Raw genomic sequence first — 27,513 nt, 5'->3', positions numbered from 1 at the left:
GAAGAGCCGGGTGCAGTGGCTCACGCCTGTAATCCCAGCAGTTTGGGAGGCCGAGGCGGGCAGATCACTTGAGGTCAGGAGTTTGAGACCAGCCTAGCCAACATAGTGAAACCCCATTTCTACTAAAAATACAAAAATTAGCTGGGCATGGTGGCAAGCGCCTGTAGTCCCAGCTACTTGGGAGGCTGAGGCAGGAGAATTGCTTGAACCCGGGAGGCAGAGGTTGCAGTGAGCTGAGATCACACCACTGCACTTGAGCCTGGGTGACAGAGCCAGACTCTGTCTCAAAAAAATAAAACGTGTAGAAGAGTGGTTGTCTTTGGAAGTGGGAATTGGGACTAAAAAAGAATGGGGTAAGGGATTGATTTGTTTTAAATTATAAGCCTACTATAAGCCAGGTATTTGGCTTTTTAAATTAATATTAGCATAAATATGGTATCGATGTTTGAAAAAAGAGAAAAGATCCAACTGCATGCCAGTCTGAAGTAGTGACAACCTGGTGCCAGGCTGGGCGCTCTTACCAAGGAAAGGAGTGAAGAGAAAGCTTAACAAAGAAGGCAGCCCTGGTCCCATTCATGATGAGTTTGGCCTCCACGCCTGGGACCAGGCCAGCGTTTCGCGACGTCTAAATAGAAAGGATGGTGGAAGCCCAGAGGGCAGCTGAGCCCTCTATACCAGGCGTCTCCAACCCCTGGGCTGCCGACTGGTACCAGTCCGTAACCAGTTAGGAACTGGGATGCACAGCAGGAGGCGAGTGACAGGCAAATGAACATTACTGCCTGAGCTCCACCTCCAGTCAGATCAGCAGCAGCATCAGATTCTCATAGGAGCGTGAACCCTACTGTGAACTGCACATGCAAGAGACCTAGGTTGCATGTTCCTTATGAGAATCTAATGCCTGATGATCGAGTGTGGTGGCTCACGCCTGTAATCCCAGCACTTTGGGAGGCCGAGGCGGGTGGATTACCTGAGGTCAGGAGTTTGAGACCAGCCTGGCTAACATGGTGAAACCCTGTTTCTACTAAAAATACAAAATTAGCCGGGTGTGGTGATTTGTGCCTGTAATCCCAGCTACACGGGAGGCTGAGATACGAGAATCACTTGAACCCAGGAGGCAGAGTTTGCAGTGAGCCAAGATCGTGCCACTGCACTCCAGTCTGGGTGACAGAGCAAGACTCCATCTCAAAAACAAACAAAAGAAAAAAGGATTGAACTAATGCCTGATGATCTGAGGTAGAACAGTTTCATCCTGAAACCATCGCCCTCCCCTCCATGGAAAAATTGTCTTGCATGAAACCGGTCCCTGGTACCAAAAATGCTGGGGACCGCTGCTCTTACAGGAAAAAGGCTAGAGGAAGAACAGAATGCCCAAGACCAAGCTTGCTTTGAGGTCAAGGGATTGTAACATAAAAACAGACTACTGGGTTTCCTGTGGTCTCACAGTCCCAGGTGACACCCTCTCCATCCCCTGAGAATTTTTCCAAGGAACAATGGGAATAGAAGTCACACCACCAGAATTAAGGAAAGTGGGGCAGGCTCGGGAGCGAGTAGAGACCCTCAGCGTGCAGCACACATGTACCTGTGGCCACTTGATCTCTTGCCCGCTGGTAGGCAGGAGGCTTAGGGTTGCCAGATACATGCAATACTTGGACATACTTAGACTTTACAGTGCTGTTTTTGGCCAGGTGTGGTGGCCCACACCTGTCATCCCAGCACTTTGGGAGGCTGAGACAGGTGGATCACTTGAGGCCAGGAGTTCAAGACCAGCCTGGCCAACATGGTGAAACCCAGTCTCTACTAAAAATACAAAAGTTAGCTGGGTGTGGTGGCACATGCCTATAATCCAAGCTACTTGGGTGGCTGAGCCATGAGAATGGCTTGAGCCCGGGAAACAGAGGTTCCAGTGAGCCGAGATAGCACCACTGCAGTCCAGCCTGGGTGACAAAGTAAGACGCTGTCTCAAAAAAAAAAAAAAAAAAAAAAATGGTTGTCTCTGAAACACATTTAATTACATTTCCTGTTAATTACATTTCCTGTGTCTTTATATGTTAATTCTAGCAAGCCTAAGGGGCTGGTTGCACCTTCCTTCCATCAACAGCTGGAGTTCAGCCAGGCCTGGTAGCCATACCTATAATCCTAGCCATACAAAAGGGTGAGGCGGGAGGTTTGCTTGAGTCCAGGAGTTTGAGATCAGCCTGGGCAACATAGAACCTGTTTCTACAGAATTTTTTTTTTTTTTCTTTTTTGAGACATTGCTTCGTTCTTGCTGTCTAGGCTGGAGTGCAATGCCTCGATCTCGGCTCACAGCAACCTCTGCCTCCCGGGTTCAAGAGATTGTCCTGCCTCAGCCTCCCGAGTAGCTGGGATTACAGGTATGTGCCACCATGCCCGGCTAATTTTGTATTTTTAGTAGAGATGGGGTTTCTCCATGTTGATCAGTCTGGTCTCGAACTCCCGACCTCCGGTGATCCGTCCGCCTTGGCCTCCCAGAGTGCTGGGATTAAAGGTGTAAACCATCATGCCTGGCCTCTACAGAAAAATTTTAAAAACTAGCCAGCCATGGTGGTGCATGCCTGTGGTCCCAGCTACTCAAGAGGCTGACATGGGAAGACAGCTTGGGTCCAGGAGGTCGAGCTGCAGTGAGCGGTGATCTCTGCACTCCAGCCTGGGAGACAGCAAGACCCTGCCTCAAAAAAAAAAAAAAAAAAAAAAAAAAAAGCTTGCAGTTTTCTCAGGCTTGCAAGCTGAGACTGCTTCTGAGCACTCCCACCAGCCCACTGCCAGTAGGGAGAGGGAACCCCCAGTGGCAAGGTCCAGAGAACGGCCCTAGGAGACTCAAGGCAGGACATGGCAGAATTTTACAGTGAACTGACTTTCAGGTCAAAACCACATGAATTCCTTCCTATAAAGGAATTTGGTTGAGTTAATGTCTCCATTGGCCCAGGAGACAAATGTGGCGCCATGAAAAGCACTGCAATGATCACTGGCTTCTCAGAACCTGTTCTCTCCCCCTGGAAAATGAGGCCACATCTGCGGGGTGGGGAATAGTAGGAGACTTACTTTCATGTCCTTCTGTGAATTTTTACCACATGCACATATTCCTTTTATAATCAGCAAAAGGTGATAAAGATATTTCCATATGAAAAACCAACGGAGGCTACCGTGGACCAGATCATCTGGGAGTCACCCTCCAAAGATACTGCAATTCGGAGTAATTTCCTATTCTTTATTTGCATATTATTTTCTTGTGATGGTTTGTTATTTTACTTATATTCCCCCGGGTATTCTGACCCCAGCCACTCACCACTCCTACCTACTGGCATGATGTTGCTAGCCGAGATAGCGCACACCATCTTCCCAAATCTTCCCACTGCTCCCACTCTTGGAGGTCATGTGGTTTGGCTTGGCCCAGCCCAAGCTCTCAATTCAGCTCCAGCCCAGACCTGGGTTCACTCCTGACTGGACACCACCCCAGATGACCTGTTCAGAAGCCAAGGAAAGAGCTTGAGTGTTGGCTCTGTGAGAGCCCGAGCCAACAAGACTCCTGGGCCCATATGAGCGCAGTCCCGGAGTTCTAGGGAGCTTGTGGCTTAACCAATCTTGAAAGAGGGAGCTGTGTCCCCACACCCATGAACAACTGTCTCTCAGAATACCAGAACTTCCTCCCTAGTAGGTGCTCATCACTTCTCATTAGGAGGTCCCCGGGGGAGGATGGACGGTTAGGGGCAGCCCCTGGGTCACCCAGGCCTGAGTGAAGCCCTAGTTTTACCTCCTACCAGCCTGGAGACCTTGGGCCAGTCATTTAACTGAGCCTGGGCTTGTTCCACGAATTAAATGAGATCATGAATGCTAAACCCCTGGGAACTCACAAGAGTTCACAAACAGGAGCTGATTTCATCTTCACAGAGCCCAGAGGCTGCCCGTTAGCCAGAAGGAGCTTTTCAACTGCAATTACCACAGACCCTGTTCTGAAAGTTTCCCCCACCCTCAAAGAGTGCCCTCCCTGCTTCGGGCCAGGCGAGGGGCACTGCCAGCCACTGGAGCAGTAGCCAGGTCTCTCAGCTCAGGCCCAGCGGTCTAGCCCACGACCTTGGAGGAACCTGGGAGAAAGCTTCCCCAAGCGACAGTACTTTTCCACTGCACTGCTCGGCCACCTCGGCTGGCTTTGTGTTGTGCAGACCAGGCAAAGTGCGCCAGGCCGGCCCCTTCAGGAACCCACCCTAACTCCCACTCCCAGGGATGGGGGTAATGACATGCTGTGGGTGAGGGACAGCAGGAATCTTGGGGTGCGGGGGTTCCCGAATGCGCCAGAGGGAGCTTGGAGGCCAGTAGCGAGGCCAAATAAATTAGCATAGACAAAGCCCTCCTGTATATTTCAGGGGATTCCTAGTACTTAACAGCCCTCTCTACCCCCACCCCTCCACTAATAATGATTAAACCCGTTCCACCGCGCCTGTGCAGGGTCCCAGGCAGCGCGAGCCTGCGCGGGGGAGGGGAGAAGAGGGCAAGGGGAGGGGACAAGAGAGCTAGCGGTCCCGCCCGGTGATGTAGGCAGCCGGGGGAGGTGGAGCCGCGACGCCTGAAGGAGTTCCCACCGCAGCCGCGCTCTCGGTCTGCCCCACCGAGCAGCCGCCAGAGGCTCCGGCGACCCAAATTGCGGCAGCAGGGACGGCGGAAATCCCACTGTTTGGGCCTGGGGGGCGTCCAGCCCAGCCCACCCCCAACCCCGGCCCCTCCTCGCTTCCCGGACGGCTGGAGCCACTCTCGGGAAAAGCTGTTCCCAGCCACTCGGCCGCCGTCCGGCACCTCGGCTGCCGGCCCGGCTGGGCACCGGACATCTGCGAAGCTTGCCCTGCCTGGCACTGGGCATCTCCGGGCACCGACTGTCTCCGGCGCTGCCCGGCTTCTCGCGACTCCAGAGCGGTGGACTTCTGCGCGCCTTCCCTCCCCCGGCCTCCTGACAGGACGCCGGTGAGCTTCCCGCGCCCCCAGCCCGTTTGGCCGCCGCCGCGATGCTGCCCTGGAGACGTAACAAATTCGTGCTGGTGGAGGACGAGGCCAAGTGCAAAGCGAAGAGCCTGAGTCCGGGGCTCGCCTACACGTCGCTGCTCTCCAGCTTCCTGCGCTCCTGCCCGGACCTGCTGCCCGACTGGCCGCTGGAGCGCCTGGGCCGCGTGTTCCGCAGCCGGCGCCAGAAAGTGGAGCTCAACAAGGAGGACCCGACCTACACCGTGTGGTACCTGGGCAACGCCGTCACCCTGCACGCCAAGGGCGACGGCTGCACCGACGACGCCGTGGGCAAGATCTGGGCTCGCTGCGGGCCGGGCGGGGGCACCAAGATGAAGCTGACGCTGGGGCCGCACGGCATCCGCATGCAGCCGTGCGAGCGCGGCACCGCCGGGGGTTCGGGGGGCCGCAGGCCGGCGCACGCCTACCTGCTGCCGCGCATCACCTACTGCACGGCGGACGGGCGCCACCCGCGCGTCTTCGCCTGGGTCTACCGCCACCAGGCGCGCCACAAGGCCGTGGTGCTGCGCTGCCACGCTGTGCTGCTGGCGCGGGCGCACAAGGCGCGCGCCCTGGCCCGCCTGCTCCGCCAGACCGCGCTGGCGGCCTTCAGCGACTTCAAGCGCCTGCAGCGCCAGAGCGATGCGCGCCACGTGCGCCAGCAGCATCTCCGCGCGGGGGGCGCCGCCGCCTCGGTGCCCCGCGCCCCGCTGCGCCGCCTGCTCAATGCCAAGTGCGCCTACCGGCCGCCGCCGAGCGAGCGCAGCCGCGGGGCGCCGCGCCTCAGCAGCATCCAGGAGGAGGACGAAGAGGAGGAGGAGGAGGACGACGCGGAGGAGCGAGAGGGAGGAGCCCCCCAGCACGAGCGGCCGGAGGTGCTCAGCCTGGCCCGGGAGCTGAGGACGTGCAGCCTGCGGGGCGTCCCGGCGCCCCCACCGCCGGCTCAGCCCCGCCGCTGGAAGGCCGGCCCCAGGGAGCGGGCGGGCCAGGCGCGCTGAGAGCCGAAGGACAGGACTCGCGGCCCCAGGCCCGGCCCGCCAGACTCACAGCCTCCAACCCCGGCCCTGCCCGCTTCGGCTGCCCCGGCCCCCGGCCCGTGTCTCCCCGTGGTCTCCGTGTTGTCCTCCCCGCCGCCTCATTTTGGCTCAGGGTGATGCCTGATACGCCCTTCGTTATTGGGGGGTGTTCATCTCTCCCCACACCCGGAGTTGCCCGGGCCTGCCATTGTGGACCCGCCCCCTATGCTTTACACCCAGTCTCTTTGCCCACAGACCTCCTCATTCCCTCCCAAAACATCCTCTCAAGGGAGGAAGTTTCCAGAAATCAGGAGGGTGGGTTTGGACCCTGGGCAGGGTGGAGGCAGTGACCCTGCCCTTGGTCCCTCTAGCTTTCTTCCCTATGGAAAAAAAAATAAATGACCCTGGAGAGGCATTCGTGTAGGGGAAGAATCTAGCAGTCTGGGAGAATTGGGGCTGGGCCAGTGGTGGGCAGAGTCCACTGCCATACACACGGAGGAATTCGCAGGCCCAAGCCCCGCCTCTCTACGCCCTGGAGGACTCCTGGGACTTCACTGCTCTGCCTCTGGAGAACACTGAGACAGTCCCACCGACGTTCAAACAACAGGTTAGGCCAGGTAACAGCCCTGCACCAGGCCACTGCCCACACCTCTGCCCAGGCACCCCCGCGGGATTCCTTGCCCGTCCCATCTCTGCAGACGGATGTATGTGGTCCCCTCCTAGGTGCCCCGCAACCAGGACCAAGATGGGGCTTCCAAAGGAGGTAAGGAGAACCTTTGGCAGGTGCTTGGGGACACTGACTACCTAGAAAGTAGACACAGCAGAGATACTCCCAAGTCGAGGCTAGTCACAGCAGGTGGGTCCTGACAGCAGCGGATTCTCCCAGCAGGATGAGGAAGGAGGGTGTGTTAACCCAACCAAGGGAGTGGGCCCCCCACCCCGCCCAGGTGTCTTCGCGAGACCACAAAAAGCCCAAAGATCTATGTGTCACTGATCATTGTAAATAAAGTGGACCTGCTTTTTCAGCCCTGTCACTACTCCTGTGTTGTGTTTAATGCCAGGCTTGCTGAGGGTGAAAAAATGGATTGAGGGTCAGATAAGCCACAGGTGAGCCTGTATAGCTTCCCCTGGTTACCATCAGAACCCTGAAAGTAGCTCTTCTGAGCAGCTCCAGCCAACCTCAGGATTAGGACGGGGGCTGGGGACTGCTGCCAAGAAACTGTTCCTTAATATTGGAGGAGGAGGCAGTAACTTCTGCCTTGTCTGAAAATCACATGCGCCAGGCTCCCTGGAGGAACGTCGGCTGTCTGTCTCAGCCTCCCAGAATGTCTGTATGCTGGGCACTCAGATGCGGGTGTCTGGAACATTTGTCAGGGAGGGAGCACTGGTTGAGGGCTTTTCTCATAAGCAGGTATTCATATCTCTGAGAAGGTTCATGTGTATGTCGGAGCATATAGTATAGACTGTGTGTGCGCCTTCAGGGATGAGTGCAGAGCAGGTTGTAAGAGAATGGGGTGGGCAGCCCAATTTTCTTTCAGAGGCTCTGGAGAAACCTGTCCAGACCCTGTGGCAGCGTGAGACTTCAGCTGGGTATCTTCTTTATTCCTGTGCTGAGCTGGACACTGATCCCAGAGTTATCCAGAACCCAAAAGAGTGGCCTCTGCCATTGCCAGTAATCAGAATGGTTCTGTTTCCTGCAACTGCCAGGAAATATGACAGCACTGCCATCTCGCCCTGCAGAACCCAGACAGTGTCAGGGGCTTTGGAGGGAAAAGCTGGGGTTGACTCCGTGTGTCAGGAGTAACAAGAACCCACTGGGCAAGGTCTCCCTGCATGTTCTCTGCTTCCCTCTTACACATTGCCAGGACTTTTGTTGGTGTTTCTCCCCATTTGTAGAAAAAAAGGAAGTGGGAAGATGTGAGACCTAGGAAAGGACGATGGACTGCAGGGCAGCCTCTGATGTGGCTGACAACCTCAGACCTGTCTAGGAACAAGATCACGGCCTGCCCTCTTCAATCAAATTCATGCAGCAGATAGTTTCGAACTGCTAGGCACTGGGAGGTCCAGGAAGCCCTCTTGTTCTTACATTTGCAATGAGATACATATAATTAAAGGAGCTGTTACTGTATAATAATTCACAGGTCAGGCACAGTGTCTCATGCTTGTAATTCCAGCACTCTGGGAGGTTGAGGCAGGAGGATTGCTTGAGCCCGGGAGTTTGAGGCTGCAGTGAGCTATCATCACGCCACTGCACTCCAGCCTGGGCGATGGAGTGAGACCCTGTCTCTAAAATAATAATAATAATAATAATAATAATGATTTACAAGCCTGCTCCCAGCTCCCAGCCTCAGCCCCTGCTCTTCCATGGTTCACCAGCAGCCTCTCAACACACGGACACACACACACACACACACACACACACACACACACAGCCTCTCGCCTTCCCTCACTCATGCTATGTTCTCTAGACCTGGAATTAGAAGGCTTGGGTGAGAGGAGTCCTCTCTGAGCCGCCTATTAAACAAAGGTGAAATAGGGATAGTATCTCCTCTTACGACCTCACCTGCTGGTGTAAGTATTAAATAGAATCATGTCTGTGAAACCCTTCTGTAAATAAGAAAATGCCCAGTACACGTGAAGAACAACCACTCCAACGCCTGTCTCCCTGGTGAGAGTGGCTGTAAGTTTTGCTGACCACATCTCCGTTATCAGTGTGTATGATGGACTGAGGGACAGGTGAGCCACTGGTGAACCTGTACAGCTCCCGCTGCTGGGCTGCAGAGTTGGGTGTATGGGACTGCTCCAGCCACAAGGCCCCTGGTGGCATTGCAATCCAGGGGAGAGGGGGCATCTCCTGGGCACCCACACATGCCTTTGTCTTTGCATTTACTCGACATTCTCCCTGATCTTAGGCACAAGATAGCAAAATGAACCCTGAATCAGTGGTCAGGTGGGTCAACCCCTGTGTCTCTCCCAATGTCAGATTCCCCACCTGTGAAATGAAAATGGGAGTGGAGTGGATCAGTGGTTTTCAAACCACATTCCTCCTGTCCTAGACTTTTCAGGGGTGCCCCAGGAGCTGCTGTGGGGAGTGATGGGGAGATGCAGTAGGGAGACCCCTGCCTCACTTTAACTAGAGCAGTAGGTATTACCTGTTTGGAGGTTCTGTGATTCCATTTGAATAATGGCATTTACAGATTTTTGAAACAATTGAAATCACTGAGCAAGAGGCTCTCTAAACCTTCCCTTCCAGCCCTGAGGCTCTATGGCCTGTTGGGCTGACTAGGTGTGAGAAGTATTACTGGAGCAGGTCAGAGATTCTCAAATGTGGTGGCAACACAGGGCTTTTCAAGAATGACAGGCAGCCAAGGACAATGCAGAAATGTGTCCCCCAGGGAAGCCAGCAACTTGGGGTCAAGACTCTTCCTGGGACCTCCGGGACCTATCTCCGTCTCTTCTGATCCTACTCCAGCAGGGGTGGACTGTGAGCGATGTGACATGTGACAGCACATAACTCACAAAATAAAGTCAGTTGGCCAAGCCACCAGTGCCATCCTGGCTGCCACTGCTCTACTCCTACCCTACAACCCTGCCATGCAGAACAGCTCGCTGCTTCCTAGACATCACCACACGTTCCCACCTCAGGCCTTTGCTCACGCTGTTCTCCCTCCCTGGAATGCCCTTCCCTTTGGCTACACATTTTCAAATCCTACCCTTTCTTCAAGGCACAGCACAAATTTCACCTCTTTGAAACTTGCCTTAACGCGTACCCCTTCTCTACTCCTGCCGAATCTGGTTGTGATCTCTCCTCTCAACCTCATACAGGTAGGTCTTGGGCTGTGCTTTCTCATGGTCCTCTTCATGTTTACCTTGGACTACTCTTTTTTATTTATTTTATTTATTTATTTTTTTGATGGAGTTTTGCTCTTATTGCCCAGGCTGGAGTGCACTGGCACAATCTTGGCTCACCACAACCTCCGCTTCCCGGGTTCAAGTGAATCTCCTGCCTCCACCTCCTAAGTAGCTGGGATTACAGGCATATGGCACCATGCCCAGCTAATTTTGCATTTTTAGTAGAGATGGGGTTTCTCCATGTTGGGCAAGCTGGTCTCAATCTCCCGACCTCAGGTGATCCGCCCGCCTTGACCTCCCAAAGTGCTGGGATTACAGGTGTGAGCCACTGCACCCGGCTTGGACTACTCTTTGTGTATGAGTGTCTAATCTTTCATATTGATCCATCTTCATTTCCCCACCTCCTTCAGTACCTTGTCCACGGCAAGGCAGAGAGTCAGTGCTCAGTAATGATTTGTTGAATGAATACATGAATGAATGAGCCAGATGGAAGAGCCATCATAGGACAGGAAACCAAGTGGGTGGAGAAGCATTTCCTCTGCCAAGCTTCTGCCTGGAGATACTGAAGGAGAACTGTCCTCACACGCCCTGTTCAGATGGACGGCTATTCGTGGGGGAGAAGATCAGCAGCCGAAGAGATGAGGCCAGAGGAGGAAACTGAAGCCTCTGTCCCTTGGGTCTGCTCCAGGTTCTACAGCCTCAGGACTGGGCCCCCTGACTCTCTTGGCGTATCCAGCCCACAAAACACAGCTGACACTCAAAATTGTAACAGCAGCTCTTGGCAATGGGCAACCACCCTCCAGACACACTGGCTGGGAGTTGCAGACTTGGAAAGGGTGTTGAGAGCACCGTCGTGACAGGTGTGGTTTATTTTTTTTTTTTTTTTTTTTTTTTTTTTTTTGAGACAGAGTCTCGCTCTGTCGCCCAGGCTGGAGTGCAGTGGCCGGATCTCAGCTCACTGCAAGCTCCGCCTCCCGGGTTTACGCCATTCTCCTGCCTCAGCCTCCCAAGTAGCTGGGACTACAGGCGCCCGCCACCTCGCCCGGCTAGTTTTTTGTATTTTTAGTAGAGACGGGGTTTCACCATGTTAGCCAGGATGGTCTCGATCTCCTGACCTTGTGATCCGCCCGTCTCGGCCTCCCAAAGTGCTGGGATTACAGGCTTGAGCCACCGCGCCCGGCAAGTGTGGTTTATAATGTGACACACAGGCAGTCAAACCTGGGATTTGGCATCAGAGAGACCTGAATGCCAACCCCAGCACTGCCACCCGATGGCTGTATAACTTTGGGCAGGTTCCTGAAGGCTTTTGGAGCCTTGGTTTTCCAACTTTGAAAATAGAGGGCCAGGCACGGTGACTCACGCCTGTAATCCCAGCACTTTGGGAAGCCAACGTGGGCAGATCACCTGAGGTCAGGAGTTTGAGACCAGCCCGGCCAACACGGTGAAACCCCGTCTCTACTAAAAACACAAAAAGTAGCTGGGAATGGTGCAGGGCTCCTGTAATCCCAGCTACTCAGGAAGCTGAGGCAGGAGAATCCCTTCAACCCAAGAGGCGGAGGTTGCGGTGAGTCAAGATGGTGCCATTGCACTCCAGCGTGGGTGACAAGAACAAAACTCTGTCTCAAAAAAAAAAAAAAAAAAAAGAAAGAAAGAAAGAAAGAAAGAAAGAAAGAAAGAAAGAAAGAAAGAAAGAAAGAAAGAAAGAAAGAAAGAAAGAAAGAAAGAAAATAGGGACAGGTGAGTTATTTATTTTTTTATTTTAATTTATTTATTTATTTATTTTTCTGAGATGGAGTCTCACTATGTCACCCAACCTGGAGTGCAGTGGCGCGATCTCGACTCACTGCAAGCTCCACCTCCCGGGTTCACACCATTCTCCTGCCTCAGCCTCCAGACTAGCTGGCACTACAGGCAACTGCCACCACGCGCGGCTAATTTTTTTTTTTTTTTTTGTATTTTTAGTAGAGACGGAATTTCACCGTGTTAGCCAGGATGATCTCAATCTCCTGACCTTGTGATCCGCCTGCCTCGGCCTCCCAAAGTGCTGGGATTACAGGCGTGAGCCACCGCGCTTAGCCATTATTTATTTATTTTTGAAAGAGGATCTCTCTGTTGCCCAGGCTGGAGTACAGTGGTGCAATCTCAGTTTACTGCAACCTCTGCTTCCTGGGCTCAAGCCATCCTCCCACCTCAGCCTCCTGAGTAGCTGGAGTGCATGTTGCCACCATCCACCATGTCTGGCTAATTTTTTGTTTTGTTTTGTGTGTGTGTGTGTGTGTGTGTGTGTGTGTGTGTGGTTAATTTTTTATGTTTTGTGTGTGTGTGTGTGTGTGTGTGGTGTTTATTTTTATTTATTTTATTTATTTTTTGAGACAGGGTTTCACCCTGCTGCCTAGACTGGTCTCGAGCTCCTGAACTCAGCAATCCACCCACCTCGGCCTCCCAAAGTATTAGGATTACAGGCGTGAGCCACTGCGCCCAGTCTTTTTTTTTTTTTTTTAATGTTAATTTTTAAAATTTTTAGCACGATTAAATACTTTTTTTTTCTGAGAAGGTCTCAGGCTGGAGTGCAGTGGCATGATCATGGCTCCTTTGCAGCCTTGACCTCCCAGACAAAAGCAGTTCTCCCACTCAGCCTCCCAAGTAGCTGGGACCACAGGCGTGTACCACCAAGCCAGCCAATTTTTTAATCAAGTCTTCATTGTATACGGTTGTTGGGGGAAATGATGTAAGGTATTACATTTGGATAATTTATTTAGCACAGTGCCAGATGCACACAGTAAGTGATGGCTATTGCTCTTCTGTTTATTGTTATCATTTTACCTGGAATTCTCCTAACAGACAGCTCTAGGATGAGGAAGGAGATCAGGTGGCTGGTCACTGAGACACTAAATATGTTGTTTGTTTATGCCCAGGATAGTTATTCACCTAAAGTTCCTTTCATATCTAAACCAATAGATTGCCGTATTAACAATTTCTCTCTCATTGTTCAACCTACATAAGCCTGGTACACCAGGTCAGAGATACGATATATTATACTTCTTGTATATCCTTTTTGCCTTGGCACCCAGCACAATGGCAGGCACACAGTACACACTCAGAGGTGAATAAATGAATGATTGCATGAAGGATTCACTGCTGCCAACAGCAATGTGGGCACACAACCTTCCCTGCCAAGGTCTTCCAATGGCTGGGATGCCTCTTCTTTGTGACAAATGTATTTGCTTCCCTTCCTGGTCCGTTTGCCCTGAATTTCAGGTGAAGAAGAGGATGCTTTTGGCTGAGGGGAAGGACAGCAGAAAAGCATCGGGTGGCTGGCGTGCAGATCTGGCAGGTCTCCAGGCCAAAACTGTTCCCTCTCACCCGTTGCTCCACTCCTGCCTGTCCTCAGAGCACATATGGGTTTTATCAGCTGATCCAGAGTGACTGATGTGCATCAGCCCTTAACAGTCGGAAGGAGGTTGGGTGGGCAAGGATCGGAGGGGAAGCTGAAGTCCAAGCTGCCAAAGAGGAGACCTCAGTTGGGAAGATGGGACCAATAGTCCTACGTGCCAGGAACCCTTGACCAAAAAATCCAAAGGAGCTGGACTGTACTAGAAAGGTCAGGAAGACTCTTGTGTTTGCCTGGGCAGCGTCCATGCAATCCTCCTTTACACTGGAGACTGCCTCCTCTCCCTCCTAGGCACACAACCAAACTCCCTCTCTGGTCCCTCCTACTTAGATGTGATCATGTGACTGAGTTCTGACCAATAGAATTGATGCATGCCACCCTCAGGCCTGGATCCTAAAAAGCGTGACCTACCCAGCCTGGACAACATAGTGAGACCCAATCTCTACAAAAAATTTTTTAAAAATTAGCCAGGCATGGTGGCATGCATCTGTAGTCCTAGCTACTAGGGAGGCTTGAGCCTGGGAGTTCCAGGCTTCAGTGAGCTATGTTCGCACCACTCCACTCCAGCCTGGGTGACAGCGCAAGACCTTGGCTCAAACAAACAACAACAACAAAAAAAGCATGATCTTTATTTCCCTGCCTGCCTCTGGATGTTATCCCCTAGGGTTTTCTTGGAAGCTACATATTAAAGATGACAGAGCCCCTCTATCAGCCTGGGTCTCTGAGTGACCACGTGAAATAGAGCCCTGCCCCTGCCACCATTGGAAGCAGAAATAAATCGTATTGTGTTCGGTCACTAACATGTTGTGGTTGTTTATTGCAAGCACGTTGCTTACCTTGACTAACACTCTCTCCTTGTAACCCACTACCCTAATGTTTCTGGTGAAATCAACCATTCCCTACTCCCAGTCCCTGGAGGTCCAATGGAGGGGACTCCACATGGGCTCCGGGGCAGGACATGTGACCCATGCGATGTCTGATTCAGTCCTGGCCCGTCAGGATAGCCCATCTCCTTAGCCACGGAGGTTGATTCAGGATAGGCCGTATGACACCGTCAGAGCTGGTGGGACTTCGTTCTGGGATTTTTGTTGAAACTGTTGGGAAGAGAGATGCTCACTTTCTGCTGGAGTTGCTGAGAAGGTGGGAGGTGTGCTGGTGCTGCTGGCAGCCTTCTTGCCGACATGAGGGGAGGGCATCTGAGAAGGAGGCCAGCACAGTGAAAAGCAGAGACCATGTCCATGGCACTGCTTGAGCCCCTGGATCCCACTGAGCCTGCCCAGATCTGCCCTTGGAGTTTTCAGCTCCTTGAGCCAATAAGTTGCACTTTTTGGCTGGGCGCGGTGGCTCACGCCTGTAATCCCACCACTTTGGGAGGCCAAGACAGATGGATCACAAGCTAAGGAGTTTGAGACCAATCTGGCTAACATGGTGAAACCCCGTCTCTACTAAAAATACAAAAAATTAGCCAGGTGTGTGGCATGCACCTGTAGTCCCAGCTACGCGGGAGGCTGAGGCAGGAGAATTGCCTGAGCTCAGCAGGCGGAGGAGGTTGCAGTGAGCCGAGATCGCACCACTGCACTCCAGCCTGGGCGACAAAGCAAGACTCTGTTTAAAAAAAATAAAAGTTGCACTTTTTGCTTAGGCCAGTGTGAGTTGGGCGTTCTGTCCCTGTGTCTGGGAGAACCCTAGCCCCACAACTGCTGTTTTCATCCGGTCCCTGTTCTGAAAAAGTAAAGTCACTGAAAGGCTTCAGGGGACCCATCACATTGCCTGATTATAAGACAACCAGCCAGCACATGGGATCTGAAAGCCCCAGGCCCTTTCTCTGTCTGGGGTCACCTGGCTGCCCCTCGCACACTTTCCCAGTCTCTGCATTATGGACTGGCTTCCTTCCTCCTTCCCTGTTCAGAGCACCCATCCCCTTGTGCCTTCCATCAGCACGTGGCTCTGTTGCTGACTTCACACACCTCTTCAGTTCAGTCCAACCAAAGCCTGTGACCTCTGTTCAAGTACAAAGGCATGAAGCTGATTGGTGGTCACAGCCCAGCCTCTGTGTGGTCCTCAGATCAGGGGTCCACCCTGATCTACTCAGCTGCAACTGGGAAGTGAGTTCATTGGCTATAAATTGGGCTTACTTAACCAATCTCTTAGGGGACCTACGACGGGGAGGGGCACTGCTGAGGATGCAGGATGAGCTGAACAGGCTGATCTTGGAGCCCAAACCTGGGACTGCCTGCTACTCATTCTGGGACATGGGCAACTCCCTTCACTGCTTCAGTCTCCATTTTCTCTGCAATATGGAGGTAATAATCCCCGCTGTTCCTGCCTCAAGGATTCTTCTGAGGGGCCACTCAAAGGAGAAGAAATGCAAGAGGACTTTGAAAAGCATCAAGTGCTATGAAGAGGCAGGGGCAGGATGATTCCTTACTGGCTCTAAGACAAGAAAGCTGGAGCGAGGCAGTAACTTACTTACTGGCCTTCCTTAAAGGCTCTTGCCTGCAGGATGAAGACCCCTGCCAAGGAAGCAAGCAAGACTGTGGGAGGGAGGTTTAAAATGGGCATCTGCAGGGATTTCCTGGAGGGAGAACATCACGGGGAAACGGCTTGCTGAGCTCCAACAATAAACTCCCCAACCCCCCACCACCCCCATCATGGGCTCAGGGGTGATGGGTACATCCCCATCTGCAGTCAGAGGAATGGCTAGGAGGTCCCAGAAGACCCTTGCAGCTGGAGCGTCTCATGCCCTAATCATGCCCGTGATCTCATATCCCACAGGAATACAGAATGTGATCATTCTGCAGCCTTCGAGATGGGGGTGGAGATGCAGCGAGGGGAGGGGGACATCCTCGTAAAATCAGACTGGATCCTGCTCACTCCCATTCCTCTACTTCTCTCAATCTGCAAAGGACGGAAGACCTAGAGATCGTGCATCACATCAACCCTCTGCCAAAATTCCACTGATACGCGCAGGCCCAGGTGGCTGGCTGGGCCCTGGATGTCTCCTGATCTCCTTGGGGAAGCATACGTGGGGGATGACAACCATGGGGTTAGGCGTGGCCCAGGGAGCAGTGCATGCTGTCACTGGCCAGTAGATGTCTGCAAGGATGTTTTCCCGGCAGTTTGACTCCTTAGAGATGTATTAAGTTCTCTTTCTAAGATGATAAAAGAAGAAAGAAAAAAAAAACAATACATTTTTATTTGAAACCAGTGAAACAGTAACTATTAAGACAAAATGGGCCAGGCACAGTGGCTCACACCTGTAATGTCAACATTTTGGGAGGCCGAGGAGGGTGGATCACTTTAGGCCAGGAGTTCAAGACAAGCCTGGCCAAAATGGTGAAACCCCATCTCTACTAAAAAATATAAAAATTAGCCAGATGTGGTGGTGGGTGCCTGTAATCCCAGCTACTCGGGTGGCTGAGGCAGGAGAATCGCTTGAACCCAGGAAGCAGAGGTTGTAGCGAGCTGAGATCATGCCCCTGCACTCCAGCCTGAGCGACAGAGTGAGACTCCATCTCAAAAATAAAAAATGAATAACCTTCCCTTATCCCCTCTCCACTCCCCATTCCTCATTCCCCACACCTGTAGCACACACACACTCCTAGGTTACTCCTCTTACAGCCTGGAGTTTATCCTCCTCCACTTTTCCCCATATTCGTGAATATGTTGCCCAGGCTGGAGTGCAATGGTGTGATCTCGGCTCACTGCAACCTCCGCCTCCCAGGTTCAAGCGATTCTCCTGCCTCAGCCTCCCAAGTAGCTGGGATTACAGGCACCCACCACCACACCCACCTAATTTATTTTGTATTTTTAGTAGAGATGGGGTTTCACCATGTTGGCCAGGGTGGTCTCAAATTCCTGACCTCAGGTGATCCACCCACCTCAGCCTCCCAAAGTGCTGGGAGTACAGGCGTGAGCCACCGCGCCCAGCTCATTCTTCTTTGACTAGCTAGCTGCACAATGTATTAGACTATTCCCTGTTAATGTATGTTTTGATTGCCTCCTGTTCACAAAAATGTCTACTATGTGACTATTGCATGCACGCTTCCTGCAAGAAGGAGCAGAACATATCAAGCTGAAAATAAATGGGATCAAGAAGAGTTTACATGAATTCCTGGTGCCCCGTGTCTCAGCCAGAAGAGCCCTTAGAACCTGTGATCCAATCCCCTGGTTTACAGATAAGAAAAGGGACTTGTCCAAAGTCATATAACTCGCTACTGAAAAAGCTGCGGCCAGAATTTAAGCTAGCTGACTCCTTGACGAATGTCCTGTTCCCTTTACAAAAACTGTTAAAATAAAAGTAGAAATTGATCCAAGAAAGGTTTTTTGTGGCCGGGCGCGGTGGCTCAAGCCTGTAATCCCAGCACTTTGGGAGGCTGAGACAGGCGGATCACAAGGTCAGGAGATCGAGACCATCCTGGCTAACACGGTGAAACCCCGTCTCTACTAAAAAATACAAAAAACTAGCCGGGTGAGGTGGCGGGCGCCTGTAGTCCCAGCTACTCAGGAGGCTGAGGCAGGAGAATGGCGTAAACCCGGGAGGCGGAGCTTGCAGTGAGCTGAGATCCGGCCACTGCACTCCAGCCTGGGCGACAGAGCCAGACTCAGTCTCAAAAAAAAAAAAAAAAAAAAAAAAAAGAAAGGTTTTTTGTTTGTTTGTTTGTTTGTTTTGAGACAGGGTTACTCTGTCACACAGAGTGTCACTGTGTTACTCTGTCACACAGACTCAAGTATCATGGTGTGATCATAATTCGCTGTGGCCTTGACCTCCTAAGCTCAGGTGATCCTCCCACCTCAGCCTCCCAGAGAAAGGTTTATTTAATCTCACAGATGCCCAGACCTTAGGGGCCAAGTTAGGAAGTGGGTTGTACTCAAACCTCAAGGGAGTTAACGGCAAAAGAATAAGGCCTCACTTGAAGTTCTTCCTCCCACCGCCCTCACCCAGCATTTTTCTCCCAACACTCCAAGCTTATTTCTGCCTCAGAGCCTTAGCACTTGCCATTCCTCCACCAGGACTACTCAGCCTTCAACTTCTGTATGGCTGCCTCTTTCCCACGCACGGATCTCAGCTCTAATGTCACTCCTCGGGGAGGCCCTCCTTGTTTCCAGCCTCTGCTTCCACTTGAAGCAGTCCTGACGCATCCGGCCCCTTCTGTCCCCTTCCTGTGCTTATTGTCTTCACCGCACTGTCACCATCTGAAATGATCTTGATCATGTCTTTGCTTCCTTGTTCATCAGCAGACTCCCCCATTGGAATAGAAGGCCTGTGAGTTACACATCCAGGCTTGGGAGGACAGTGCCTGGCACGCAGTAGGTGCTTAGTCAAGATTTGAAATAATGGAGCCTGGGTGTCCTGACTGCTGGTCCAGGGGTGCCTGCTCCCTCCATGCCTATTAGTGTCTTTGCTACATCAGGCCTGCAGAGGCGGGTGGGCCCAGCTCCTGGTGAGAGCTCCTTCTGTGGAGGTTGGGGAAGAAGTAGGGCCCCTATAAGGATTCAAAAGCCTCAGGTGTGACAAGTCAGGGTAATGTTCTTTCTTTTCTTTTCTTTCATTTTTTCTTTTCTTTTTTTTTTTTTTTTTTTTTTTTTTCGAGATGGAGTCTCACTCTATTGCCCAGGCTGGAGTCAGTGGCGCAATCTCAATCTCAGCTCACCGCAACCTCCACCTCCCAGGAGGTTCAAGTGATTGTCCGGCCTCAGCCTCCCGAGTAGCTGAGATTACAGGCACGTGCCACCATGCCCAGCTAATTTTTGTATTTTTAGTAGAGAAGAGGTTTCACCATGTTGACCAGGCTGACCTTGAACTCCTGACCTCATGATCCCCCTGCCTCAACCTCTCAAAGTGCTGGGATTACAGGCATGAGACACCGTACCCGGCCCAGGACGATATTCTTTCTCCACCTGCCAAGCCGAGGCCAGAGTCTAGAGTCATGGCCCTAGGGTGTCTCTGAATCCTCTCCTAGACACTCTGGGGCCACCACCTCTGTCTGCTGCCTCCACCTTGGTCCCCAAACCCCATAGGTATGCTTCAAGCCGGAGTTGACAGTGGTCTCATGGCATCTCCTCTCCCTGCCTCAAGCCGCTTCTTCTTTCCTTGTCCCCCAGCTGCCCCTTCTTCTGCCCACAGGCATCCCTGGTGCTTGATCCAAGGAGGGGAGCAAGTGGGGATGGGGACCTAGAGGCCTTCTCCTCTGGGAATGTGATGTGCACCGCTGGCTTGGCGTTCTCCGTTACCAGTGCACAGGGCAGTCTTAGCCGAGCCCCTTCACCTCTCAGAACTTTGTCTCCTCTTGAAAATGAGGGACAGGGCTGGGTGCAATAGCTCACGCCTGTAATCCCAGAACTTTGGGAGGCTGAGGTAGGAGAATCACTTGGCCCCAGGAGTTCACGACCAACCTGGGCAACATAGTGAGACCTCATCTCTACCAAAAATTTTAAAAAATTAGCCAGATGTGGTGGTGCATGCCTGTGTCCCAGCTACTCAGGAGGCTGAAGTGGGAGGTCAAGGCTATAGTGTGGTATGATTTCACCACTGCATTCCAGCCTGAGTGGCAGAACAACACCCTGTCTCAAAAAAAAAAAAAAAGAAAAAAGAAAAAGGAAATGTCCGTTGGATGACTCTAAAGCTTGGACACTCAAAAGTTGCTACCTGATAATTGCATTTATCCTTCAAAACTGGAAAAGAGGAACGAGGCTCCTTTCTGTGTCTTTTTTTTCTTTCTTTCTTTTTCTTTTTGTTTCTTTTGTTTTGTTTTGTTTTGAGACAGAGTCTTACTCTGTCTCCCAGGCTGAAGTGCAGTGGCACGATCTCGGCTCACTGCAACCTCTGCCTCCCGGGTTCAAGCGATTCTCATGCCTCAGTCTCCCGGGTAGTTGGGATTACAGGTCCACATCACAACACCTGGCTAATATTTTGTATTTTTAGTAGAGACAGGGTTTCACCATGTTGGCCAGGCTGGTCTCGAACTCTTGACCTCAGATGATCCACCCACCTCGGCCTCCCAAAGTGTTGGGATTACAGGCGTGAGCCACCGTGCCCAGCCTCCTTTCCGTGTCTTACATGAAAAGCAATCAGGTCCTGGGTGGAAAAGAGACTGGAAGAATAGGCTGCCCTGTGGAAGAGGATAGCATGTAAGTGACACGGCACCATGACCTCTTGTCCAGAGGAAGCTTCTCGGCACTAATGGAGTCTGGGGCCTCGTCCAGAAAGATCCGGCATCCTGGGGTGGGGAGTTCCACCCTCCACAGCTTTCCCAGCAGGCAGAGGAGAGACATCTATCTAGGACCTAATGTGCTCTGGAAATTGGACTGCAGGCCAGGGTTCCACATCCCTCATTCATTCAACTTTTTTTCATTATTGAAATTGTTTTTACTGATATGTAATAGATATACATATTTGAGTGGGTACATGTGATCATTTGATACATATAGTAAAGATCAAATTAGGGTAATTGGGATGTCCATTGCCTTAAATATTCACATATTCCTCATGATAGGAATGCTGTAATAATTCTCTTCCGGTATTTTGAAATGTACAATAGATTAATGTTAACTATAGTCACCCTACTAATCTATCAAACACTAGGTCTTATTTTTTCTATCTAACTGTGTATTTGTACCTACCAATCAAGCTCTCTTCATTCCTCCTACCCCCGTGTCCTTCTTGGCCTCTGGTAACCACCAATCTACTCTCCGTCTCCATGAGCTCTACTTTTTTTTCCTTTTTTCTTTTATTTATTTATTTACTTTTTTTTTTTTTTTTTTTTTTTTTTTTTTTGAGACAGAGTCTGCTCTGTCACCCAGGCTGGAGTGCAATGGCGCCATCTCAGCTCACTGCAACCTCCACCTTCCGGGCTCAAGTGATTCTCCTGTCTCAGCCTCCCAAGTAGCTGGGACGACAGGTACATGCCATCACACCTGGTTATTTTTGTATTTTTAGTAGAGATGGGGTTTCACCATGTTGGTCAGGCTGGTCTCAAACTCCTGACCTGAGGTGATCTGCCTGTCTCGGCCTCCCAAAGTGCTGGGATTACAGGCATGAGCCACCGCGCCCAGCCCAGATCTACTTCTTTTAACTCCCACATATGAGTGAGAATATGCAATATTTGTCTTTCAGTGCTTGGCTTATTTCACTTAACATAATGGCCTCCAGTTCCATCCACATTGCTGCAAATGATAGGATTTCATTCTTTTTATGGCTAAATAATATTCCACTGTGTATATAAACCACACTTTCTTTTTTCTTCTTCTTCTTCTTTTCTTTTTTCTTTTTTTTTTTTTTTTTTTTTGAGATGGAGTCTTGCTCTGGCACCCAGGCTGGTATATAGTGATGTGATCTCAGCTCACTGCAACCTCTGCCTCCCAGGTTCAAGTGAGTCTCCTTTTTCAGCCTCCCAGGTATCTAGGATTACAGGCGCCTGCCACCATACGTGACTAATTTTTGTATTTTTAGTAGAGATGGGGTTTCACCATGTTGGCCAGGCTGGTCTCGAACTCCTGAGCTCAAGAATATATCAAAAGCTCAAACAATTCGGTACCAAAAATAATAATAATAATAATTCTATTTAAAAATGGGCAAAAGATCTGAATAGACATTTCTCAAAAGAAGACCTACAAATGGCCAACAGATACATGAAAAGATGCTTAACATCACTGATCATAAGAAATGCAAATCAAAACTGCAATGAGATATCATCTCACCCTAGTTAAAATGGCTTTCATCAAAAAGGCTGAGAATAATGGATGCTGGCAAAGATGGAGAAAGGAGAAGGCTTGCTTGCACACTGTTGGAGGTAACGTAAATTAGTATAGCCACGATGGAAAAGAGAATAGAGATTTCTCAAAAACTAGAAATAGAACTACCATATGATCCAGTAATTCCACTATTGGGTATATATCCAAAAGAACAGGAAATCAGTATATCAAACATATATCTGCACTCCCATGTTTATTGTAGCACTATTCACAATAACCAAGATATGGAATTAACTTTTTTTTGATAAATATCCTATTGAGTGCCTACTACATGCCAGGCACCGTCCCAGTGTGGAGGAGAGAGTGGTGAATAAACCGCAGAAAACTCTTTGCCCTTGGGGAGACACATCCTGGTGAGGAGAGACCAACAATAAACAAGAGGTTTAATAAATGCATAAATCACACTAGAAATGACATGTGCTATTATGGTGAGGGGGGTGAGGAAAAGTAGAGAGGTGTAAGGAAAGTGAGTGCCTCTCCTCTCCCCTGGTCCCATGAAATGGAAAATTCCAAGATTATCAAATCTCTGGGCTAGGAACAGCAGTCATGGCAGAGACTAACTAGATGTTCACCAAACCCATCACCTCTTCTTCCAGAGCCAAAGCAACACATTTCCCAGGTTCCTTTGCAGCTAGCTGCAGCCGTGTGACTAAGTTCTAGCCAATGGGATGTGAGACTCTTTCAAACCTGGCCCATAAATACTTCCCACTCCCTCAGTTTCCCCACCCCCTGAGCAAGACTTGTTCCGTCTTTCCCCATCTTCTAGCTGAATAGAGGGGACACTGAGGACCTAGAGAAGGGCAGAGCCACAGGTAGAAGGGGACTGGGTCCCTGAAGATCACATAGAGAGGTGACCCCCTGGCCCCCACCCGTTAGACTTTATGTGGGGGCATGGCTCATCACTGGACCTGAAGACCGGGGGGGGGTTGCAATCCATTTTAGGCAGCAAAGAGAAGCCAGGGGCTCTTAGGGATTTCTTTAAAGATTTCTCCATGCCACAGGTCTATTTTTTTCCCCCGATTTTCTCCCACCTGCTACTCCAAATCCCTCATTAACCTATTTATTTGTTCATTCAGTAAATATTTACTGAGCACCTAGTATATCCCAGGCACTGTTCTAGGTAATGGGGATACAGCAGTGCCTAGAACTGCTAGGCAACAACCCCAGCCCTTAAGAAGCTAGTAAGCAAGAACAGACAATAAACAAAATGATAAGAAAAGATCAACACCCGTGGGTTTTTTGTTTGTTTGTTGTTTTGAGACACAGTCTCACTCAGTCACCCAGGATGGAGTGAGTGGTGCAATCTCAGCTCACTGCAACCTCCACCTCCCAAGTTCAAGTGATTCTTCTGCCTCAGCCTCTCGAGTAGCTGGGATTACAGGCACATGCCACCATGCCCGGCTAATTTTTGTATTTTTAGTAGAGATGGGGTTTTGACATGTTGGCAGGGCTGGTCTCGAACTCTTGACCTCAAGTGATCTGCCTGCCTTGGCCTCCCAAAGTGCTGGGATTACAGACATGAGCCACCTTGCCCGGCCAAGATCAACACCTGTGAAAAGAAGGGAAGGAAAAATAAGACTGTTGTTACAAACCCACTTTATAGATGAGAAATCTGCAGAACAAATGGGTTAGGTGACTTAAGCTAATATAATTTTGGCTAACTATAATAAAAGAAGTGCAGCTGAGAGCTCAAAGATGAACTTGATATCTTGCCATTTCACAAGGTGGTGTCTTGGTTCTTCCAGGTGAGGACTTAATTGCCTTTGGAAGGCAGTGGAGATACTGAGGCTACGAGCAAAGGATTTCTGTTCCCCTCTGCCTTTAGTAGCTCTGGGTCATAGAGCAGATTTCTTGCCCTTTCCGAAGCTCAGTTTCCTCACCGGTAAAACAGAGATAATAAAGTTCTAACCTCTGGCCAGGCGCAGTGGTTCACGCCTGTAATCCCAGTACTTTGGGAGGCTGAGGCAGGCAGATCATGAGGTCAGGAGATCGAGACCATCCTGGCTAACACAGTGAAAGCCGGTCTCTACTAAAAATACAAAAAATTAGCCAGGCATGGTGGCGGGCGCCTGTAGTCTTAGCTACTCAGGAGGCTGAGGCAGGAGAATAGTGTGAACCTGGGAGGCAGAGCTTGCAGTGAGCCAAGATCTTGCCACTGCACTCCAGCCTGGGCAACGGAGCGAGACTCCATCTCAAAATAAATAAATAAATAAATAAATAAATAAATAAATAAATAAATAAATAAAATAAAGTTCTAACCTCTGTGGTAGATTTCTTGGTAATGGCCCCAATAAACAAGTTTTCCCTTGTGTGGTCTCCTTTCACATTGACTCTGGGCTTGGCTGTGACTTCATTTGGTAATGGGACATCAACAAACACAACTCAAGCAACAGCTTGAAAAATGCCATAAGGCTTGCTATTGTGGAGCTCTGCTATCATGTGAAAGAAGCCCAGGCTGGCCTGCTGGAGACATGCGTCCCAGCTGACAGTCAGCAGCAGCCACTAGACACATGAGTGAGGCCATCTTAACCCCAGTTGTGCCGCTGGATGATTGCACATGAGCAACCCCAGAGAGACCAGTAAATGAACCACCCAGCTGAGCCCAATCCAAATTGCTGGCCTACAGAATTATGGGCCAAAAAAAATAGTTGTTCTTTTAAGCCACTAAGTTTTAAGGTGACTTGGTATGCAGTAACAGATAATTGATTGGACAACTTCAAGGAGCATTTCTGAGGATTGAATGAGGAAATGCACCGAAAGCATATAAAATCTTTTTTGGCACAAAACAATAGCCCCAAAATCTAGCTATTATTGTCACTATATCATTTACAGCCAAGTTTCTTCATTTTTAGAACTCTGTTTACCTCTGTAGTTACTCAAGTATAAAATGATAGATACTGGAGAATTCTGTGGGGTCACCCTAAATCTGTCTATAGTGGCTGTGAGTTTGGGAGGTTAACAGTTGCCTTGGATGGACATTAGTCTGACTACTCTTAAGTATGAAGAAGAAAAGAGTAGGGAGAAGAGAAGAATTTCATATAGTGAATCATCACTCCCACCAGGAGTCATTTAAGATCAAGGAACCAAGATTGGCACCTATAGTATGGGCTTTTTGGTCTCTTATGGAGCCCCAGAGATTGCCCTAAACTACACTTTGGGGGGTTTCCTCTCTCCTTTCTTTCTGTGTATGTTTTTTGAACCTCTATTGTGTGCCAGACACAGATCTAGCTGCCCAGACAAAGCAGGATATAAGATAGACATTCATCTATCATTACAAACAGACAGTAAGCCCATAATTAATGTTACCAGACAGCAATAAGTGCTTGAAGAAAATTGAGCCAGGTAATGGAACAGTGATGAATGATGGAGTATGCAGTCAAGGAGGGCCTCTTGAAGGTGGTATTATTTGAAGACCCCAAGGAAGAGACATCCAGGTAGTGAGAGCAGCTTGTGCAAAGATCCTATAATGAGACTCACCTTGATGTGTCTAAAAACTCCTTGGGACTAGATGTGGTTGGTGGACAGTGGGAAACTGGCAGGGGATGGGACCATGGAGGCGGGCAGGGCCAGGCTATGATGAAGGTTTGGGGTTCCAGTCTAGGCGTCAGAATACCTCTGGGATATTTATGTTTTGAAAAGTGCACTCAGGCCACTCTTTAAAGGATAGGATTGGGAGGAGGATGCCATAGTGGAAAAAGCAGTAGAAGAGGAAGCAGGAGAACCAGTCAGCAAGCCCCTGGGAGGGTCCAGGTGAAAAATGATGGCATCTTGGACCAGGGTTCTAACATTGAAGATGGTGACAAGTGGGCGGATTCAAAACAGGTTTGTTTTTTATTGTTGTTTATTTCAATAGTTTTGGGGAAACAGGTGATGTTTGGTTACATGAATAAGTTCTTTAGTGGTGATTTCTGAGATTTTGGTGCACCCATCATCCAAGCAGTGCACACTGTACCCAATGTGTAGTCTTTTATTCCTCACCCCCTCCCACCCTTCCCCCCAAGTCCCCATTGCATCATGCCTTTGTGTCCTCATAGCTTAGCTCCCACTTTGAAGTGAGAACATAAGATGTTTGGTTTTCCATTCTTTAGTTATTCACTTAGAATAATGGTCTCTGACTTCATCCAGGTTGCTGCAAATGCCATTATTTCATTCCTTTTTATGGCTGAGTAGTATTCCATAGTGTGTGATATATATATATATCACACATCAGATATATATATATCACATTTTCATATATATGTATATATATCACATTTTCATATATATATATATGTATATATATAACCCATTATCTTTATCCACTCGTTGACTGATGGGTCAAAACAGGTTTTGAAGGTAGAGCCAGGGCATGGAGATAGATCGAATGTGGGGGTGAGGGAAACAAGGCATTCAGGGGCACTTCTCGACTTCTAGCCCAAGTAACTTGGTGACTTTAACCTGAAGCATAGACTGGGGTGGGGTGGGAACAGGTTCAGGGTTGAGTGAGAAGAGAAACAGAAGTTGCTTTAGACCTTCCTGCATTGAGAGGCTAATTAGACATCCAAGTGCAGAGGTCAAGTGGACAGTTGGATCCATGCAAGAGCCTCCAAGAGCAAGGCACACAGGTATGGGAATGATTATTCTAAAATGGCATCTCAAGCTATAACTGTGGATTAGATCACCTCGGAGAGAAGGAGCAAATGTAGACAGAAGCCAAGAGACCTTAAGACTGAGCTATGAGATGCTGCCCTGTTTGGTAGATGAGCAGAAAAGAAGGTAGGCAAGGATGGAGAAGGCAGAGAAGTAGGAGGAAAACCAGGAGAACATGGCATCCTAGAAGCCCAGTAAAGAAAATATCAGGAGGCTGAGGCTGGAAGATACTTGAGCCCAGGAGTTTGAAGTAACTTTGAGCTATGATCTTGCCACTGCACTCCAGTCTGGGCAACAGAGCAAGACCCTATCAAAGAAAGAAAGGAAGAAAGCAAGGAGAGGAGGGGAAGGGAGGGAAGGGGAGGAGGAGAAGAGAAGGTAAGGGAAGAAAAGGGAAGGGAAGGGGAGGGGTGAGGGGAGGAGAGGGGAAGGAGGAAGGAAGGAAGAAAGAAAGAAAGGAAGGAAAGAAAGTGAAAAGACAACAAGAAACAAGGAGTTAACACATCAGATAATCTTCAAAGTTGCAAATGATGGTGTCAGATCTTAGCAACAGCCATCTCAGCATCTTGCTGGGGATCAAAGCCTTAGCAGGAGCACATTAAAGAAAGGAAAGGGGGCCGGGCGCGGTGGCTCACGCCTGTAATCCCAGCACTTTGGGAGGCTGAGACGGGCGGATCACAAGGTCAGGAGATCGAGACCATCCTGGCTAACACGGTGAAACCCCGTCTCTACTAAAAGTACAAAAAAAACTAGCCGGGCGAGGTGGCGGGCGCCTGTAGTCCCAGCTACTCGGGAGGCTGAGGTTGGAGAATGGCGTAAACCCAGGAGGCAGAGCTTGTAGTGAGCCGAGTTCGCGCCACTGCA

At 50.1% G+C, this 27,513-nt stretch overlaps 1 protein-coding gene across 1 annotated transcript; it reads left to right on the top strand.

The window, feature by feature from the left end:
* The first annotated feature begins 4,610 nt into the window (after positions 1 to 4,610).
* Positions 4,611 to 7,057, top strand: FAM43B (family with sequence similarity 43 member B). The gene is made up of 2 exons (XM_077971718.1): positions 4,611 to 6,640; positions 6,747 to 7,057. Exon 1 carries the CDS (start codon positions 5,013 to 5,015, stop codon positions 6,003 to 6,005), a length of 993 nt encoding a protein of 330 aa, XP_077827844.1. The 5' UTR covers positions 4,611 to 5,012; the 3' UTR covers positions 6,006 to 6,640; positions 6,747 to 7,057.
* Positions 7,058 to 27,513: the final 20,456 nt, after the last annotated feature.

This window comes from Macaca mulatta, chromosome 1 (genome assembly GCF_049350105.2).
Source record: "Macaca mulatta isolate MMU2019108-1 chromosome 1, T2T-MMU8v2.0, whole genome shotgun sequence".
Lineage (NCBI taxonomy): Eukaryota > Metazoa > Chordata > Mammalia > Primates > Cercopithecidae > Macaca > Macaca mulatta.
This window is presented reverse-complemented; position numbering and strand designations above follow the sequence as displayed.